Consider the following 20032-nt stretch of genomic DNA (forward strand, 5'->3'; position numbering starts at 1 on the left):
CTTAGGCCAGTGAAGCAACGTCCTCCACAACTAGACTGAAGAACAAAACGACAGCAACTTGTCTGTTCCCCTTCCCCTAATTCCCCAGCACTGTTCCCTTCCCCCCAATACCCCAATAAAAATCTTTAAAAAAAAAAAAAAAGATTCCTTTAAAAAAAAGAGTTAGGGTGGGACGCCAGCTCTGAGCAGAAGGGCCCGGGTTCGGATCCCACATGAGTGCCAGTGACGCTGTGCCCTCTACAGCTAAGATGGTGAACAACAGCTCGACCTGGAGCTGGGCTGTCGTGAGTTGCCAGCAACAGCGTAGGCTGCAGCGGGGCTGCAGTGGGCTGCCGTGAGCTACCGTGTGAGCAGCCAGCAGCCAGCGTTAAGTTGCCGTGAGCGGCCATCCAATGGCCAGCGAGCGACTGCCTCACACGGGAAGAGCGCAATGATAATACCAACATGGGCCAGTGAAGCGACGTCCTCCACAACTAGACTGAAGAACAAATGGACAGCAACTTGTCTGTGCCCCTTCCCTGATTCCCCAATGCTGTTCCCCTCCTCCAATTCCCCAATAAAATCTTTAAAAAGGAATGGAAACAAAAGTTTATTGTAGATTTGGCTTTTACTGTTTTATTTACATTAATATTAAGAGTAAACTTTTAATGAGCATTGCCACTACTGCAACATTTTCTAAGGATGAGCTATAGTCTATTATCTGCATGTGAATAAAAAGAACTGATTATATTCATTAAAGAAGAAAATTCTATAAGTCTCACCAGATTCAATAAACAAATATAAGAGTTGAAACACTTCTATCTCAGGGGGAAAAAAAAAAAAGAAAGGGTTTCCTTGCATTTTCCATCCACACGTCTCATAGTTACCTGTCAGGGCATTTTCCGAAGTGGAAAGCTGCTCACGAAGCTTGTCCACGTCATCTGGGTGAACCTGATCGTAGAGTGTGCTACCAAACCATTCCGACTGTGGCTGGTTCAAAACCGGCGTCACTGAGTCAGAGACATAGACCACCCGGCCTGTCTCACATGAGACAATAAACAGAAAGCCATCTGCTGCCTCCAAGATCAAATGTTTCAGCTCCTGACCAAGGAAGGGAAATCAAAGTTAATACTGAACACTGAACAAACAAGTATTATTAGACACTTGTGAATAACGCAAGTATTAGACACGGAAAGATGGAAGACACTTCTGGCCACTAAGTACTTGCTCCATAAGCAACTGCTGGCTCCTGCCTGACGCACAGCCACAGCCTCGCACCCTGAATGTAATTACCTTCCCTGACAAGGCAGTTTTTTCCCATAGATATTTCCGCACTGTCTCTATGTCACTTTCCACCTCATCCTATTTATCTCAGGACTCAAGATGAGGGTTCCCATTAACAACAACTGAGTACTTGTTTTCGCCCCCTCCGGACTCTTTTGAAGATCTTCCCCTACAAATAGTCCCATTTTCCTCCTCTTTCCACTCAGATCTATAAGCGTGATCAAGTTTTCTCAATTTTATACACATCTTCCTTCAACTTCGCCCACCCAATCAGCTCTCATGCCAAGATTATAGATTAAGGATAATGTTAGATTCACTGGCTCTATTCTCTTACCTTTCATTTCTCAATCCACTGCAATCATCACTCTAAACCACAGCATTCATGCTTTCTTCAAGAGGTTACTAATTGCCAATTCAAGTCCCCTTTCTTGGATCTTTATCATTTTACTCAGTCTCTCTGAGGCAGAATCTGACAATGTTGTCCTTCTATCCTTCAAATTTTATTTTCCCCTAGCTTCTGTGACACTGCATCCAATCTTAGCTCCTTGCTAAATGTCCCTTCTCTACTTCCAGCTCCCTTTCCTTTGATCAGGTCTTAAGTACAGGCATTTTAAAGGTTCTATCTTAAGTTCTCTTTTCTATTTATATCATATTCTCTCCCTGAGAGATCATATCCACCCCTCTCCACTATGAAATGATACCCAAGCCTACATCTCTATAAACTTGCCTAATTTTTTTTCTTGCTCTTTAAGCAGATCTGAATTCCAAGTATCTGTTAAGCATTTCCAAATAAATATTCTACCAGCAACTCAATTTCAACATCTCAAAACCTGTCATTATTTCCCCTTCCAAAAAACAATCTTCTGTGCTCTCCTAGCACTCCCTTTCTTCACAGGATCACCTTCCTCTCAGGCGACAAGCCTGGACATCTAATGACTCTCTCTCACACTCCAGTGATAACTCTGTTTTATCAGTTCTATTTTCCAGTCCTCTGTCACGCTCTACTCATCTCAGACCAAGATTAATGAAGTAGTATCCCCGCTTTCACTCTCTCCGATCCATCCTTAAAATGTTTCCACATGTACTAGTACATTTTTGATGGCTCTCCATTGCCTAAAAATTAAAATCTTAATTCTTTAACATAACACCTAACTGTTCCATCATCAGGTCCCAGCCTACCTTCCTATTATCTCCCCAAACCATTCTAAACTACTTGATTTTCCTTGAATAACCCAATTATCCTCACTGGTTATTGCTCAAGTTATTCCCAGGATTTATAACACTGTTCCCCCAGTCGGTTTTCCACATTTGCATTTCTACAGGACTCATTACTACACCTCTATTCTAGAACTGATTCTGTGTTTATGTTGTTTCCACCAGTGACAATCTCGTCATTCTTTATTTCTCTCACAACACAAAGCACCTGGTTAGCCCACAAAAGGTACATATCTGGAGTTTGTTGACTCAATATCTGTATGTGTACTATTAGAACGAACTGATTAACTATTTCAATGTACACATATATAAAAATCTGTGCTACATGTGCTTTCATAGAGACCATCTTACTTGGAAAATTCTTCTTATTGCTTTTTTGCAAACCATATTCTTTCCTTCCTTCTAACCCTTTGAATAAAAGGATGCATTACAGATCAATTTCTTTCTTCCTTAGACTTCCTGGAATTTTCTGCAATCACCATGTGTTATTTTTAATAATCAAGATAGAACATGGCTTCCTTACTTTCAGAAGTCTTTGTTGACCATCCTCACTCAGGCCTGGTCTTTCTATTCACTTTAGCCATCCTTCCAGTATACATCTACTGTGTCTAGTCCCATGTAAATTATTAATAAGATTTTTTTTTTTTAGTATTGTACTGCTAAAGCATGCACTAATAAGCTTTTAAAGGCATTTCTTTCCTGTATGCATTTGCCTATCGTTTTTTACTTCTATGTGCATCCTGCCCCTCACATATGCATATTCAGAATGAATTCCCGAAAGGCTGGCAATGTTTTTGCCTTCTCCATTCTGTTCATAGTGCATCAAACGTAACAGAGCACATCTCTAAATGACAACTGCCTGCCATTTTGTCACTAAAAACGGAAGCTGTTTCAGGAATAAGAAATCAGCTTCTTCCATCTTTCACAACCTACTGCCAAGGAAGGGGACTGGTTCTGTGGACACAACGATCTCTTCTCCCTGTGATTCCACTGCTCTTCCATCGTATAGGCTGTACTCATGAGTGAAGTGCTATAATGCTTACAAGCTTGCAAAATAGTTTTCGTAAGTCTTCTGGTTCTCACTGTTCCAATGCTAATAAATGTTATCAGGGACTAAAACTCACTTTCCCATGGTCTGAATTTTTCCTTAAGAGCCGAATTCTTGTCTTTTAAACAATCTACTGACTCAGCTCTGCTCTGACTCCCACTATTCAGGATTACAGTCATCTACTCCAAAAAGATCAACATTTTCAATAGACTCTAGACTCCAGCGTTGTGCATCCCAGAGACCTGATCAGTGAGGAAAGACGGCTTGTAGGTGCCATCAGTGGATGTGTTGCCAGTTCCTCGTAAGGACTTCATGTGAGAAACTGCCATGCGTAAGATGGTGAGCTTGTCGGGTTTTCGAGCCAGGGCACTACAGGTGGGTACCATGTCTGACAGTTCTGTGATGTAGGCTGTCATCTTGTTCCGTCGCCGCCGTTCAATTTCACTATGATTTTCCCTGCATGGAGAGAGAGAGAGAGAAGTCCCATCCAGGTGGTCACATCTGGCCATTTGGGAGCAGGGAGAGTGATATGGATACCAAGTGAGCTGCTGAAGAAATGCGGTATTTAGATTTAGGAGCGCTTAAGTCTCAGAAGTTAGTGGAAGGTTTGCCAACCTTCTCATGCACAGCAAGCATGGAACAGAAACTAACAAGGCAGACAGAGAATAAGCAGATACCAGCAATTCTCTCTGTTTCCTGGAAACTTCACCTTCTTCATAAATTACCACTCCCTCAGAGCCAAACAGTGTTTTAAGAAATGAGTCTTAAAAAAATATTGATTTTATTCACTTAAGTTCCTGAGAGACAAATAATTTCAGCTTGGCTCACTCCTTGTTTACTAATTCAACTTTTTAAAGGCTAAAAGCATAAAATGATCAATTTCTTTCAACACAAGTATGTTGCTCAACAGCTGATATGAGAATTGATAGTTTAGGTACCCTTGGTCTCTAAAATATTGTTTCTCTAAGATTATCTCTTACTCTCAACACTAAAAGACAGAATTAGAAGATTCTGAAGTTTTATTTGTCCCAGTAATGCACTAAGTCCCACCTTCTGTATCTCGGTGTGGTGCTGGGGCACCGAGTTCAAGAGATTGTCAGATAGCATCTACCAGAGAGGTCCCTTAGGGGCCCCCAGTTTGGGACAAAGTGAACTGAAGAGTAAGTAGGAGTGGAGCGGGTAGGAGGGTGAAGGGCCTGACAACAGACAGTCTGTATCTCATCAGGGGAAGTACATCACATCTCTAACACTAATGTCCTCAAAATCAAGACAGAATGATATCACTGTTAAAAATAATACTCCAGTAGTTCTCAAATTGGATTTCTGAAGAGCCCAACAGTGCTTCAGCATCTGCCCTGGGAAACCTCAGGAGAGACCCAAACAACACTGTGCCTCTGCTTCTACTTGGGCGGCTTTACTTTGTCTTTTCCTTTACTTCTGTTACCACTTAAGGAGTCTATTCAAACACAAGTTCTTAGTCAAAACAAAAACAAAACAACTAATCTAACATAAATCTTTTTATAAGAAGAGCAAACTAAGGTCAAGGAGTTTCCGTGACTTTTCTGAGGGCTGCCTCCATGCCCCTCCCACCATGCCGCATCAGCTTTCTGACGAAAGCGTTAGTAGGAGGCATTACTGAAATGGCAGCAAAATAAGCTTGGGACCCAGCTGAAAGAGGCAGTGACCGATTAAGAGGGGGGAAAGTAGAAAAAATAGGTGTTGGGATCAATGAGTCGTCCCAAATCTCAGAGACCAGAAAACAGAAACATCTGGGCACAACATTTCTTCTGCAGTATTTCTACATTATCAACAAGTCTCTTCTCCAAATGGAGACAAGGTCTCACCACAGAGGTCCATATTGAGTGATTCTGTTTGAGAAACATAAAATTCCACTCTCAGACTTCAAGCACCTGTCTTCCGAGTATGTGACAGATTTCTGGCACTGAGGTCCAGAAGGCTGATCTTTTAAACAGCCACATCAAGGCTGCTGAATCTTTTGCAGGAAACCACACAAGATTCCACTACCAAAGCCACACCAGTACTGCTGTGACAGTAATCTAGGCTGTGACTCTACACAGGAAAATAAGAGGGAGCTTTCTACAGACGTGTGGAGTAAATGCTGAGGCCTAAAGGCCCAACTCACTGCAAACACAGGTATATTTATTAGTTTTCTGATAAAAGAGTATTTTCCTGCTAAAGCACCAACTGGTACAGCTGCATTTTTATTGTAAAACTTTTTTATTCTGTGAAACTGGGTGCTGAGATAAAGAGGAAAAGAGAAAACAAATAGCAATTGCTTAAATTTCTAAGTAGGTTTCCTCAACTCACCACCCATTTGCTGATGGGGGAAGCCAAAGTTCCTGTTACACACAGACTCCTAAAAAATCTTGTCCCCTCTTGTCATAAGATAAGGAAAAACACAAAGAGAAAGGGGAGAAAAGAGCAGAGTAAGAAAAAGGATAGAAAAAGCAGCATCGTCTGCTTCATCATGCTAAGGGATACTGTTCTCCTACCTGGCAAGTCTCTCTTTATCCGCAGAGCTCTGCTCATCATCCGACCTAAAAACAGAATTAATGAACTAAGCTAAAATTTAAATAAACAAGAAGGAAGGAAGGAAGGAAGGAAGAGAGGGAGGGAGGGAGGGAGGAAGGAAGGAAGACAGGAAGACAGGAAGACAGGAAAGAAAAGGAAAGAGAATAAAACAGATGCAGAGAACAGAGGGAAAATGGAAATATGGGCAGGAACCTTGCCTGGAAACTCTACAAAGCCATCTGTTAGGATAAAGAAAAAAATGACTTACAGGACAAAGGTCAGCACAAAAGCAAAAAGGCCAATATTTATTATAATTAACATAATCTGAACACAGAAAGCATCAATCTCTATGAAGACCAAGGATATACAGCTTGAACAGAACCAAACAAGGGAATACCATTCTTACACACTGTTCCCAATCTGGAAAGAAATGACAGCCACATAATCAAAGAGGAAATCATGATAAGAATGTCAAAAAAGTGATCACAAATACAACTCTCTATAACACATAGGTGCACACACACGTACTCACAGACAAAACAACCAACCAGCTTTTCCTGGAGAAATTGTATCAGTAAAGCTAAGAGCTCGGTTTCTGGCATTTTCCCTATCACTGATTTGATCCTGAAGTATTTCTATTTCAGTCAATTTCCTGTTCATTTCTCTGCAATAAAGCCACACACTGATGGAGCCCCAGTACCAACTCCAAACTGAAATACTGTTAAGGACTGGTGGCAGCTGAAGAAACACAAGGTGTTGGTCGGTCAGTGTATTAGGAATCAATTCCATTTTAAATACGTATAGATGAATAGATTAAGAAGCCTCAAATAAAAGGTCTAAGTATATCAACAGGCTGAGAGGCTATTAAAAATGACAAGAACGATGACTTTACCAACACATGGCAAAGTTTCTATAAAATGGTCAGCAGAAAAAAAAGACCCAAAATAACCCAGTAACAATGACAACCATGTGAAAATTTACATATGCTAACTAGAAGAGAAAGAGAACTGAGTGACACTAAGTAGTTGAAAAGTTTCATGCTCATTGGGTTATTATAGCTCCTTAAGAAAGTACTATTTTTTTTCTTAAGTTGAGAAAATTCATACATTTTCAGCTTTTGAAGACCCTCTTTAGAGACCCTCTACTGAATTCCTATGGAGGGTATGTGAAGTGAACCAGCTTAACAAATCATATCGTAAAGGAAGGAGTTCTGTTGTTTGAAAGTTAAATATCTAAAATTCCTATTACGACTGCCTCCCACTATTACAGATCTATAATCCCTATCCACTCTAATATTTCTGAATGAAATATGTGAATGTATAAATAGTCACATTAAGCAGGACAAATGAAGAATAAAACAGTTCAGGTCATGTTTTCATAGCCTTTCGGAATTTCAGCCAAGAGACTGTGAACCCATACCACCGCTACTATTTAACGGCTGACGTTCTAATGCAGCTTGAGAAACCATTCCCCAAGTATCTAATTCATTCCTCATCTTAAGAGATGGTTCACATCCTAAAGTGTTTACAAGTATCTACTCCGATAAACAGATTTCAAAAACCTCCTCGATTCACTCTTTCCTGTTGCCACTGCCACCACTCTAGCCCAGGCCCTGGTGGTTTTACAGCTGTCTCTATTTCAACAGCCTCCTAACTCCATCTGTCTTTAGAGCTTCTCTTTCATCAAGCCCATAGACTGCTCCCACAGAAAACTCCCATACGCATTTTACATGGCATCCTCTCATTCAACGCCTATGACGACATCTTACTGCGTCGGAGGAGTTTAACACTAACTACTCTGGCTGACATTTCTTAAGCCTCTGCATCAGTGGTTCTCCAAGTATGGTCCCCAGACCAGCAGCATCAGCAATGAATAAGCACCAAGTGCTGAGTTAAGCACTGGATTTAGTATTCTTCATTTTCCGGAGGTAACTGCAAACTCAATTTTTAAAAAACACTTTACTACTTAATAATATACAGAATGGACTTTCTAAAAATAACACCAATATCTGAGTTGAAAAGGATTTATTGTTTAATAAAAAGCAAAGTATTTTTCATCTTGATGGATAATTTAAACAAGTTTATTTCAATCAAAACTCCAGTCTACACAAAAATTGTTTCTCCGGAGTCATTTTAAAAGAATAAACCCATTGTATGTATAGACTTTGTAGACCCATTTAATAATAAATGCAACATAGGCATTCATATTGCTTGTGGTCCTGTGGACACCCAACAAGCACACTTTTTAGCTAGCTATCATATATGTAAAAAAAACCTGTATAAAATATACTATTAGTTTGAAGCCATATTACCTGAACACAAACAGTAATTATAACACTAAATTCTCCAGCTTTCAGAACAGGAAAGAGACTGGACAGAGAAATTAATGCTCATTGAAATAAAATTAACTTATCAAGGGATCACTTCATAAGTTACATAAATATCTAACCACCTGAAACTGTACACTTGAAACTAATATAATATTAAATGTCAACTGTAATTGAAAATATTAATTTTTTAAAAGAAATAAAATTAAAACTCAGTATGCTTGAATTCCAATTAGAGGAATTCTCAAAAGAACTGTTTGAAAAAGTCTATCCTTCCCCCAAAATTGAAATCTCTTCCCCTCTTCACATTTATTGAAACTCATTAAGTCTAAAGAGCTCTCTTGGATAACTATTTTCTTCAATGTTTTGCCTGGCCCCACCACATGGACCAAGATATGCTATGACATTACCTGGCAAACCGCTCCTTATCATTAGACATCTGATCGTCATCACACCTGAAGGAGAAAAAAAGGATCAGTTCAAAGCATTATACTTGTCATATCTATTTCACTCTGAAATGAAAACTGGAAAGCAGTAAAACACTCAACAGAAAAAAAGCCAATGGAAAAGCACCACAAAGCCAAAGCGATAGTAACAGCATCCCACAGAACTTAAGAAACCCATTACTATTGTATTTCTCAAGTTCTGATGTCGCCTTTGCAACTGCTTATCAGACTCTCCAAAAAAAAAATAACCACGATACTGTCATGAGGGCAGAGCTGAGGTTAGGGATAGTTTTTTTTTTGGTTTTTTTTTTTTTTTTAGCTGAGCCATCCTGCCACCTGTTGGCAGCTCAGCGGCAGCTCAGCTTGGGCCGGGAATCAAACCGCTAGTTGATCAGAGCTTGCACTCTTGAGCAAGCTCTTAACCAACTGAGCCACTCGGCCGGCCCGGGACAGTTTTGTTGTTTTAAATTATGGGGAAAAACATGTAAAATAAAATTTACCATCTTAAGCATTTTTAAGCATACCGTTCAGTAGTACTAACTATATTCACATTGTGTGCAACAGCTCTCTAGAACATTCTCATCTTGCAAAACTGAAACTCTGTACCCACTGAACACCATCTTCCCATTCCAACCCACTGTCCCCCTTCAGCTCCTGGCAACCATTGCCATACTTTGTTTTTTCTGATTTTGACTACTTCAGGTACGGCTATAAGTGGAATCATACAGTACAGCTGACCCTTGAACAACACAGGTTAGAACTGCAGGTCCACTCATATGCAGAAAACCCATGTGTAGGTGGACCCACGCAGTTCAAACCCACGTTGTTCAAGAGGCAGCTGTATTTTCATATGCAGAGGGCTGACTTAAATTACACTCAGATTTTTTACTGCATGGGCTATAACTCAACTAATTTGATCCTAATCTCTGAGTTGTTCAAGGGTCAACTATATTTGTCTTTTTGTGACTGGCTTAGCTCACTTAGTATAATGTTCTCAAGGTTAATCCATGTTGTAGAGTGACAGGATTTCCTTCTTTCACTGGATGTATATGCCACATTTTGTTTATCTATTCATCTGTCAATGGATATTTGGGTTGCTTCTGCTCTTGGCTACTATGAAAATGGGGCAGTGAACTTAAGTGTGCAAATATTTCTCCAAGATCAACTCTTTTGGGTAAATAACCAGAAATGGGACTGCTGGATCATATGGTAATTCTGTTTTTCATTTTTTTGAGGAACCTCCATACTGTTTTCTGTAGCAGTTGCACTATTTTTTTAAAGGTGGCCATTCTAATGGGTGTGAGGTGATATCTCCTACTTTCAATCTGCATTTCTCTAATGATTAGTGATGTTGAGCATCTTTTCATATGCTTGTTGGCCATTTGTATATCTTTGGAGAAATGTCTATTCAAAGTCTTTGCCCATTTTTAAATCGTTTTGTTGCTATTGTTGAGTTGTACAAGTTCTTCATATATTATAGATATTAACCCCTTATCACATGATTTGCAAATATTTTCTCCCATCCCACGGGTTGGTTACCTTCCACTGTTTCCTTTAATTTGTAGAAGTTTTTAAGAGACAGTTTTAAAGTGTGATTTAAACAATGCACTTTAAATCTTTGATCAAGGAAACACAATCCATTCATTCCAACAACTTCTATTTAGTAAGTTAATAAATCCTGTTTGTTCCTACAGAAACCACAAAGGAGGATGTGTCAAGGGAAGAAAACCTAACTCTAAAAATATTACTGTATTTTCTGGATGATCTAAATTTTCCTTTTCTTACTGCCACAGGGTAAAGCAAAGAGCTATCAAATTTGGGCAGGAAGTGCTTCTGAGAGATCGGTAAGTCTTACAAAATTTGCAGTTAAACCGTTATTAAATTAGAGCCAGGATTTATACTGCTCCTTCACAGGCTATAAATTCCCAACTAATTTGACCCCAAGCATTTTCAAATAACTGGAGAGTGGACATAGAAGGATGGACGAACATGGAGGTATAGTGGCATTTCAAGTCAAGGACAAATGGTCTGTGTCCTTTTCTAGGAGACAAAATATGCTATGAATCAGATGCTACAAACTCCTAATGAAAATAAGTGGCCTAAACTGAAAAAAAAAAAAAAAAAAAGAGACCTATAATTTACATATTAATTTTGAATCTCAAGAATGAGTCTTCCAGATTCTTCCATCTCAAGTGTGCTCAGTGGACCAGCAGTAGCGGCATCACCTCGGAATCTATCAGAACTCAGAATGCAGGGCCCTACCCCAGACCTACTGGATTAAAACTATTTCTTTATGGTGACCAAGTCACAGCCGCTATTTTCAAGACTATCTGGAAGGGTTCAGCAACTAACTTAGTAGCTAGAAACACCAGGCTTTACACATTACTTAAAAAAAAAAGATATCTCACTGACTGAACTAAGTATTATAAAACTAAACAACGGCTAGCATTTCCAATATGAGCATCCTCCGTGTAAAACCAAACCGAGGAGATCATGAGTGTGTGTATGTGCACACGTATACATTTAAATACACTTACATATGCACTGAGCACTTCTGGAAGGGTACTCAATAAGCTGGAAACTCTAGTTGTCTAAGGGAAAGGGTTCCGCAGGTTTGAAGTGAAAGGAAACTGTACTGTCACTGACATAACTTTGCACTATTCAAAAATTTTGCAACAAAATATATTTATATTACTTTTTAAAGCTTAGTTAATAAGATAAACTAATAAATAAGAGAAATGAAATCTGTGCACTTACATAATAAAATCAATTTTAAAACACTGGGCTCCTTTATTTACCTCTCAAATAGCTGAGACTCTGCAATGTAGACTCTACTTAAGTAATATTTCTAACTTTGGAAAGAAAAAAGGCAGGTTGCAGTCAAGGTTATCTTCCTTTCTCTGACTCTTACTGCTCTCCTTACTTAAAAACAAAACCACGTAATTGGTCTCAGCAAAAATAAGTATTGCCCTTCTCTGAAAGAACTCCTTTGTTGGAAAGGTTCCATAGTGTAATGGTTAGCACTCTGGACTCTGAAAGAACTCCTTCGTTAATATATAGAAAAGTCCATTTTCATGCTCCAGGAGATTCTTTATTCAAGGACACAAATTCCAACTCCCACTCTGTAGGAGACATCATGGGATATCAGAGGATCCCCAACGAATTACACCTACTGGTACCCACTCCCTTGTGGAACGCCCCTCCCACACTGATGCAGGGCTTTAGCTAATGAGACAGAGAATGTCAATACAGAGCAGAGACTTAATAAGCACTTATTTACAAGGTATAATAATGCATTCTACAATCCAAAGGGGAAGGACTCACCCTCTGGATGTAGCCATCAGCATGTAAAGAAACTCAGTCTGGCCTCCTTAAGGACAAAAGACCACAAAGAGACACCCACCCATGTCAGTTGAGGTCAGTGCTCAGCTGCCCAGCTAGCTGACTGCAGGCTAATCAGTGAGTCTAGGCAAGATAAGCAGAGTTAACTACCCACCCAGCCAATTCACAGAATTGTGAGAAATGATAAATCGGTGTTTGTAGGCCACACACACAGCAATAGATAACTGACACAGAGGTTCTTGTAAATTCTCTGCCCTTCCTTCATTGAGCTCCTTCCTCTGGAGCTATTAACAGAATGCTTGAAAATCTTATGGGGCATAATAAAACAGGAAAACTTAGTTTTAGGATGAAGCGCTCTCCTTAGGTGTAAGGATGAAAATATTCTAAGTCAGAAATATAAAGATCATGAACTAATTTTTAATATCAGAAATCTAGAGCAAGTTTTTCAAAATCTTACCTCAAAAATTTACTGTTCCCTTCTCCATCATCATCAAAATCCAACCTGGAGAAAGCCAAGAATAAATATCATCAGCTTACTGATAATACAGAAGATTAAGAAATGAAAAATTCTCAACATACAAGCTATATGAACACCCACCTAAATGGAAGAAAGAAAAAAGGAAGTCGACAGAAGTCAAGCAAAGCTATGTTACCTCTTCATCCCTGTACCAAACCAGACAAAGTAAGTGAGCAACTGAGAAAGGGTACCTAATGCTGCCGCCCTACACGTCTCTAGGGTAGCAGTCAGCCTTTGCCAGAGTTTTATATCAGAGTACGTCCCATACAAAAGGAACAGGAGTCCACATAAAAAAGACAAGGAAAAAAATAATATGAATAACTCAGGTCCTTTTTCATTTCCGTAGTCTACTCAAAGCTATGTTATCAGCTTTCGGAAACACCTTTCAAAACAGTGATGTTACATAAGGAAGTGATTTAAGACTCAGAAGGTGGTTAAATAATGCTTCTTTGCTTCAGTCATCTGATAAACATGCAATATGCTACATTTAAGACATTTTGCTAGATGAGGTGAAAACAAGAGACCTGCCTTCAAGGGACTCTTTGCCTAGACAAAGAGAACATAAAACAAGTGAGAATGAGAAAGTGCCACATGAGGAGCACAATCAATATGCTATAGATGTTCGGTGAAAGCAGAAGCGACATTCATTTTCTAATCAGGATTCCCTAATCAGGAAATTAGGGAAGATTACAGGTAACTAGGAAGGCTAATCTACTGTTAGTCTCTGCACTCTATTAAACTAAACATTGTTCACGTTACTACCTTAACCCAGTGATCTCGTGGCATCTACACCAGTGTGACAACCTGATAGGATGGGCTTCTCTCTAGGTGGGTAATATGTGCATAGCATCAATCCTGAAAGTATTCGTTCCTCTTCCTCTCTATACTGCCTGATCACCTGTCAAATTCTACCTATTTACCCGATAACTCCATTTCTAAGAATCTATCCTAAAGAAATAACTAGAAAAAAATTTATGTACAAAGATGGTCACTGAGCATTACATATAATAGCAAAATCTGCAAAACAACTTAAATGTCCCAAAATAGGAATTAAGTACATCCCTTTATGCAGCTATTAAAAATTATGTATACCTAGAATATATAAGTATACAAAAAAAGGCTATTATATATAATAAGGTAAAAAGATCAGGCTATACAAAACTATATAATTATGTAACTATTAAAAAAATTTACATATAAAGAATGAAGGAATTACACTACAAAACTGATGAAAGATGACTTTGGGTAGCAAGATTATTGCTATTTTATTCTTCTTTCTAACTTTTCCAATCTTTCTTTAAAAGAATGTATATTTTGCTTCTTTTAGTATATTTTCCTGATTACCAATACACTATCATTTCAGAAAATCTGGAAATAATTAAAAACAAACAAACAAAAATAAGTCTCCCATAAACGCCTCACCTAGAAATTTAATGAGTAGCCTTTCAGGTTTTTTGCTATACACACACTATACATACTGTTTGCTACCAGAGTGGGATATTACAGTGGTGAATACACTGTATCCTCTCAATACACTGGGAACATTTTTCTGTACTCAGACATAGTTGTCACTTCTAATAGCTGTAAGGTATTCCATTTTTAAATACACTATAACTTAACCAAACCCTTAATTTTGATATTTATAGTGCTTCTAATTGTTTGCTAGTATATATAATCACAACAGTGGATTTAAGAGAGTGGACTCAAAAGCTAACCTCCCATGGTTCAACCACAGCTCTCCCACTTACTAGGCTTTAGGACCTCGGGTGAGTTACTTATTCATTCACCCTATGCCTCAGGAAATGAGTTAAAATGTGTAAGGCCTTTGCAGACATAGCAAGTCTTAATATGTTACTCATGTTACCACGTTAACCTCATGTAACCCAGGGGTCACTCTTGCATTACTATTGGTGGGACAAAACTTACAGGCTATCTATAATATTAACTACACAATTTTTAAAAAGAAAAGAAAAAAAATTAATACCAAAAAATTGGTAAAATACTATCTATTCTTCCAGGCCTTTCTAAAGCAACCTCCTTTCTAAAAACTTATCCAATCTTTACCAACCAACTGTGGTATTTCCCTACAATGAAACAAAGCACTGTATTTGCTCCTTTCTTACAAACTTGGCATATTCTATCTTGTATTATATTTATGTGTGTGATGATGATCCCTGTCAGAATATAAGCAACTTAAAAGACAAGGACTGTCTTATTTATCTTTGGATCCCACTAGCAATCAGCACAATGCCTCACACTAATTAGGCATTTCCTAAATACTTTTGGAACTGAATGGACTCTGCATTCCCAATCAAGCAACATGTCAATAACTTAGAGAAGAAATATTCTCGAGTTCAGCATTCTCTAAATTCAGAAAAGTTAGGAAGTCTACCAAAAAGATTTTGAGAATGGAGACACAAAGCTTAATGAAAGTAGCAGTTTTCTCATCAATAGTGAAATCTTTGGGCCTGGCCACAGTCCTTTACCTTGCAGAGATTTTTGGTTTAAAAAAAAAAAAAAAAAAAAGCTTATAAGAAACTTAGATAAAAAGATTAATTCTAAATAAAGAAAAAATGCAGGGACTAAAGAGAGTTACCTGAGAGCAGTGTAGTAAATGATAAGTTGAAGTGAGAGGGCTAGGAATAGCCAAGAGGATTCAGCAACTAAATAAATCAGGCTGGCTTATGGGAGAGACATTCATGACACAATATACCCAAAACTCTCACCCGGGTCGCCGCTTAATAGGCCTCTGGACAATGGCTCCTCCACCTTGAATCCCAGGCCCAGGGTTTCCAGAGGCAATGGCTGGACCCAGTGATGGTACATCTGACGTCATTTCTGAGAAAAATGGAAATACATATTTTAAAAAGATGGTCCTTGCTTATCATCATCAATAAGTTGGCTAGAAGAAAGGCTGAAGTTATGATAAAAATCTCAGTAGTTGGCTAGAAAACACAAATACTCATATCCAGATTACTCTTCTAGAATTATTGCACTGGTAAAAAATTTCCCCATACTTCAGTTCCCCCAACTTCCTAAGAGTTTGAAAAAGGGAATGCTATATTCTGTAGTCTTCACTTTTAAAAGCTTGTAATCATAACATAACATTATCTAACACACACACACAAATTGGTTTATACATTTCACTCATGCAACAAATATATATAACTTATCTCCTTTGATTTATTTTATTAAGAAAATACAGAAAATCCAAAAATAAAAATCACCTAAATTCCAATACTAAAAAAAAATATACAGAGCAAAACGTAAGTCCTTCGTTATGGCCCCCTTTCCTTCCCCCTTCCAATTCTATCTCATCCCCAGAAGTAGCCACTGCTAACAGGTGAGCTCATCTCCCATTTTTTTTCCTCAGATTATAAATACCTATCATCTCTCTTATCAAAAACAGGCACATTTTTTCTTAATAAAAATGGAATTCTGATTGCAACATGTTTTTGACATTTAAATATTCATCATGGATACCTTTACATACACACAATTATAGACATATATACCTCATTCCTTTTTATGACTTCAAATGTATAAACTTAGATTACTCAACCATTTCCTGACATTTATGTTGTTTCTATTTACTATTTTACTATTATAAGTTTTTTACTTTTTTAACTATTATAAATAATACTTCAAGAACATTTATGTATACAACTTTACATTCTCTTTTGCTATTTAGGATAGATTCCTAGAGATGCAATTCATTGTGCCCAAGTATATAAGCATTTAATATTTTGATGGATACTGCTAAATTACATTCCAAAAAGGCGGCTACAATTTATGCTTCCACTAACAGGATATGAGAGTACCTACCTATTTCCCTCACCAGCACTGGATAGTATACTTTTTTTTTCTGTTTAATTGGGGAATTGGGGGGAGGGGAACAGACAAGTTGCTGTCCTTTTGTTCCTCAGTCCAGCTGTGGAGGACGTTGCTTCACTAGCCCAAGTTGGCACCATCATTGCGCTCTTCCCGGGCGAGGCAGATCAGTCGCCAGCTTCTGGATGGCCGCTCACTGCGGCTGCTGGCCACTCACGCTGGCTGCCGGCTACACATGGTAGCCCATGGCAACCCACTGCAGCAGGGACTGCAGCCTACGCCGACGCCGGCGACTCCCGGCAGCCCAGCTCCAGGTTGAGCTGTTGTTCAGCATCTCAGCTGTAGAGGGCAGTGTCACTGACCCTCATATGTGGGATCCGAACCGGGGCTCTCTGGCGTCCCAAGCCAGCTCTTAACCAACGCGCCACTCGGCTGGCCCAGTATACTTTTTAATTTTACCAAATTGGCAGGTAAATCTGTTATATTATTTGTCTTAATTCGCATTGTTTCTTTTTATATTTAATAGTCAACAGAGTCAATGAGTTGACTTCATATCTTTAATATTTTTATGCTGACCATGAACTTTTTAAAATGAATTTGTAAGTAGTATCAGTATATAGGGGATATTAAGTCCTTTGTCTATTATGTATCACAAATATTTTCTCATCACCTGTATTTGCCTTTAATGATACATTCTGCATTTTATGTTGTTAAATTTATCAATGCTTTCCTAGATAATTCCTAGATTTCTGTCTTGCTTAGAAAAGCTCCCCAACTTCAGATTATTTCTATATTTTCTTATACTTCTGTTTTTCATATTTAGATTTTTAATCAATCTGGAATTTATTACCTTATGCCTACCTGGCATATAGTAGGACTCTCATCATTTTCTTCCAAATGGATAATCATTTGTTGAATAGTCCATCCTTTCCTCATTTATCTGAGATGACTCGTTTATTATACTATAAGTGTCTATAGATAACTATCTCTTTCTATACTTTTATTCTGTATTAATATCTTCCTGCTCTTATGTCAATACTGAACATTTGATTACAACAGCTTCGCCATACTGTTTTATTATCAAAAAGGAAAGTCCTCCATTCCCCATTATTTTACAAAAAAATTTTATTAAATGTCATATACTTATTTGTGCTTCTGGGACAATGGAATAGATGTACTTTTCCCTATTCCTCTTGCTGAGTACAATTAAGAATCTGGGACATTATATAGAAAACAAACATAAGAATACTCTGAAAGGTGGAGGGAGGCAGCCAGGGACCACAGGACCTGAGGAATGACATGGTGATGAGTTTCCCTGTGTTTTCTTTTTTGCCTCCCATATCCCAGACATGGGGCTGAGATACAATAGTTGGCAACCTGACAACATGAAGGGATATAGACAAAAACAACCGCACCACTAGCCTGCTCTCTCTCACCATAGAACCAGGACAGGGGAAAGCTCACCAAGACAGAAAGTTCTTAGACAGCAACTACTCTACCCCAGCCAAACACCACAGGAAAACTGGGACCTCACTTGCACTCTACCAGCAAAGGCTAAGTGGGGAGGCAAACCATCCATCCTTGCAAGGTTGTAACAAGGTACTCCAAATCCCCTCTGGGATGGTGTCACAAGCAAGTCGGGCCTTGGAACTTTCATTTCCACTGGTCAGAAATGAGGACCTGTCCCACAGTGTCAGTTGAAGCCGTGTAGGAAGATGTAATTCCCATCCCCATCCAGCAGCAACAAGAAGGCTTCACCTCAGGTGTCAACAGAGGCTGAGTGGGGATCCTGGAATTCTATTTCCACCCAGCAACAACAAGGCAGCACTCCTCCAGCCCTCAAAGTGGTGTCATGGAAAGCCAGCTAAAACAGGTTTAAAAAAGATCCAATATCACATAGCATTAATACAAAAATGTCCAGGCTTCAATTGTTTTAAAATCACTTATCATACCAAGAACCAAAAAGATCTCAAATTAAATAAACAATAACAACCAAGATATGCCAACAATGATGTAACACAGATTTTAGAACTACCTGACAAAAAATTTTAAAGCAGCAATGATAAAAATGCTTCAATTCAACAAGCACTTACTAACATAGTTGAAACAAAGGAAAAAAAAAAAGTCTCAACAAAGAAAGTCTCAACAAAAAAATAGGAGATATAAAGAAAAATCGAACAGAAATTTTAGAACTGAGATAAAAAGTTAAATGGATGGGCTCAACAGGAGAATTGAGGGAACAAAGGAAACAATCAGTGAAATGAGAGACAGAACATTAGAAATTACCCAATATGAACAGACAGAAAATAGACTAGGAAAAAAAATTAACAAAATCTCAGGGACCTGTGTAACTATAACAAAAGATCTAATATTTGTGTCATTAGAGTCCTGGAAAGAGGGGAGAAAGAAGGCTGAAAAATAACATCTGAAACTTCCTAAATCTGGCAAGAGATGTAACCTACACATTCAAGAAGTTGAGTAGGGGCCAGCCAAGTGGCGCATTGGTTAAGAACTGGCTTGGGACACCAGAGGGCCCCGGTTCGGATCCCACATATGGGGGCCAGTGACACTGCCCTTTACAGCTAAGATGCTGATAAACAGCTCAACCTGGAGCTGGGCTGCTGTGAGTCGCCAGCAACAGCGTAGGCTGCAGCCCCTGCTGTAGTGGGTTGCCATGGGCTACCATGTGTAGCCAGCAGCCAGCGTGAGGGGCCCTCAAGCCGTTGTGAGCAGCCGTCCAGAAGCTGGCGACTAATCTGCTTTGCCCGGGAAGAGTGCAATGATGGTGCCAACATGGGCCAGTGAAGCAACGTCCTCCACAACTAGACTGAAGAACAAAACGACATCAACTTGTCTGTTCCCCTTCCAATTCCCCAGTGCTGTTCCCATCCCCCAATTCCCCAATTAAAAAAAAAAAGTTGAGTAAATCCCAAAGGGATAAACCTGAAGAAATCCATTCCTATACACATTACAATTAAGCTTCTAAAAACTAAAGATAAAGAAAACTTTAAGTAGAGAAAAAACAGCACCTTACTTACAGAGGAAAAACAATCCCAATGACAACAGATTTTGCATCAGAAACCATGCAGGCCAAAAGAAAGTGACATAATATATATTTTTTTAAGTTTTGAAAGAAAAGAATTGCTAACCCAGAATCCTGTACCCAGTGAAAACATCATTCAGGAATGAAGGGGAAATCAACACATTCTCTGATAATGGAAAATCAAGGAGAATTTGTCACCTACCCTAAAAGTATACCCTAAAAGAATGGCTATACTAAGTTTTCTAAACAGAAAGAAAATTATACAAGGAATTTTGGAGTATCAACGAAGAACAAAGAACACAATATGCAAAAACATGAGTAAAATCAATAATAGGCTTTCCTTCTCCTTTTGAGTTTTCAAATTATGTCTGATGGTCAAAGCAAAACTTACAATGCTAATGTTTCTAAATGCATAGAGAGAAAATACTTAAAACAATTAAATTATAAATAAGGAGGGTAAAGGAATGTA

General features: G+C 38.6%; 1 protein-coding gene across 5 annotated transcripts in view; it reads right to left on the minus strand.

The window, feature by feature from the left end:
- ARNT (aryl hydrocarbon receptor nuclear translocator) overlaps window positions 1–20032 on the minus strand; it is a 55119-nt gene that overhangs the window by 19692 nt on the left and 15395 nt on the right. For 3 of the 5 annotated variants that reach the window (XM_019625321.1, XM_019625318.1, XM_019625316.1), the window contains exons 2-7: window positions 15416–15527; window positions 12630–12674; window positions 8795–8839; window positions 6040–6084; window positions 3769–3982; window positions 867–1080 (exon numbers count right to left, since the gene is read on the minus strand). In XM_019625321.1, coding sequence (XP_019480866.1) covers window positions 867–1080; window positions 3769–3982; window positions 6040–6084; window positions 8795–8839; window positions 12630–12674; window positions 15416–15527 — 675 coding nt within the window. The remainder of the gene's footprint in view (window positions 1–866; window positions 1081–3768; window positions 3983–6039; window positions 6085–8794; window positions 8840–12629; window positions 12675–15415; window positions 15528–20032) is intronic. The other 2 variants (XM_019625320.1, XM_019625319.1) reach the window with 1 other exon arrangement.

The sequence above is a fragment of the Hipposideros armiger genome, unplaced genomic scaffold, assembly GCF_001890085.2.
Source record: "Hipposideros armiger isolate ML-2016 unplaced genomic scaffold, ASM189008v1 scaffold_621, whole genome shotgun sequence".
Lineage (NCBI taxonomy): Eukaryota > Metazoa > Chordata > Mammalia > Chiroptera > Hipposideridae > Hipposideros > Hipposideros armiger.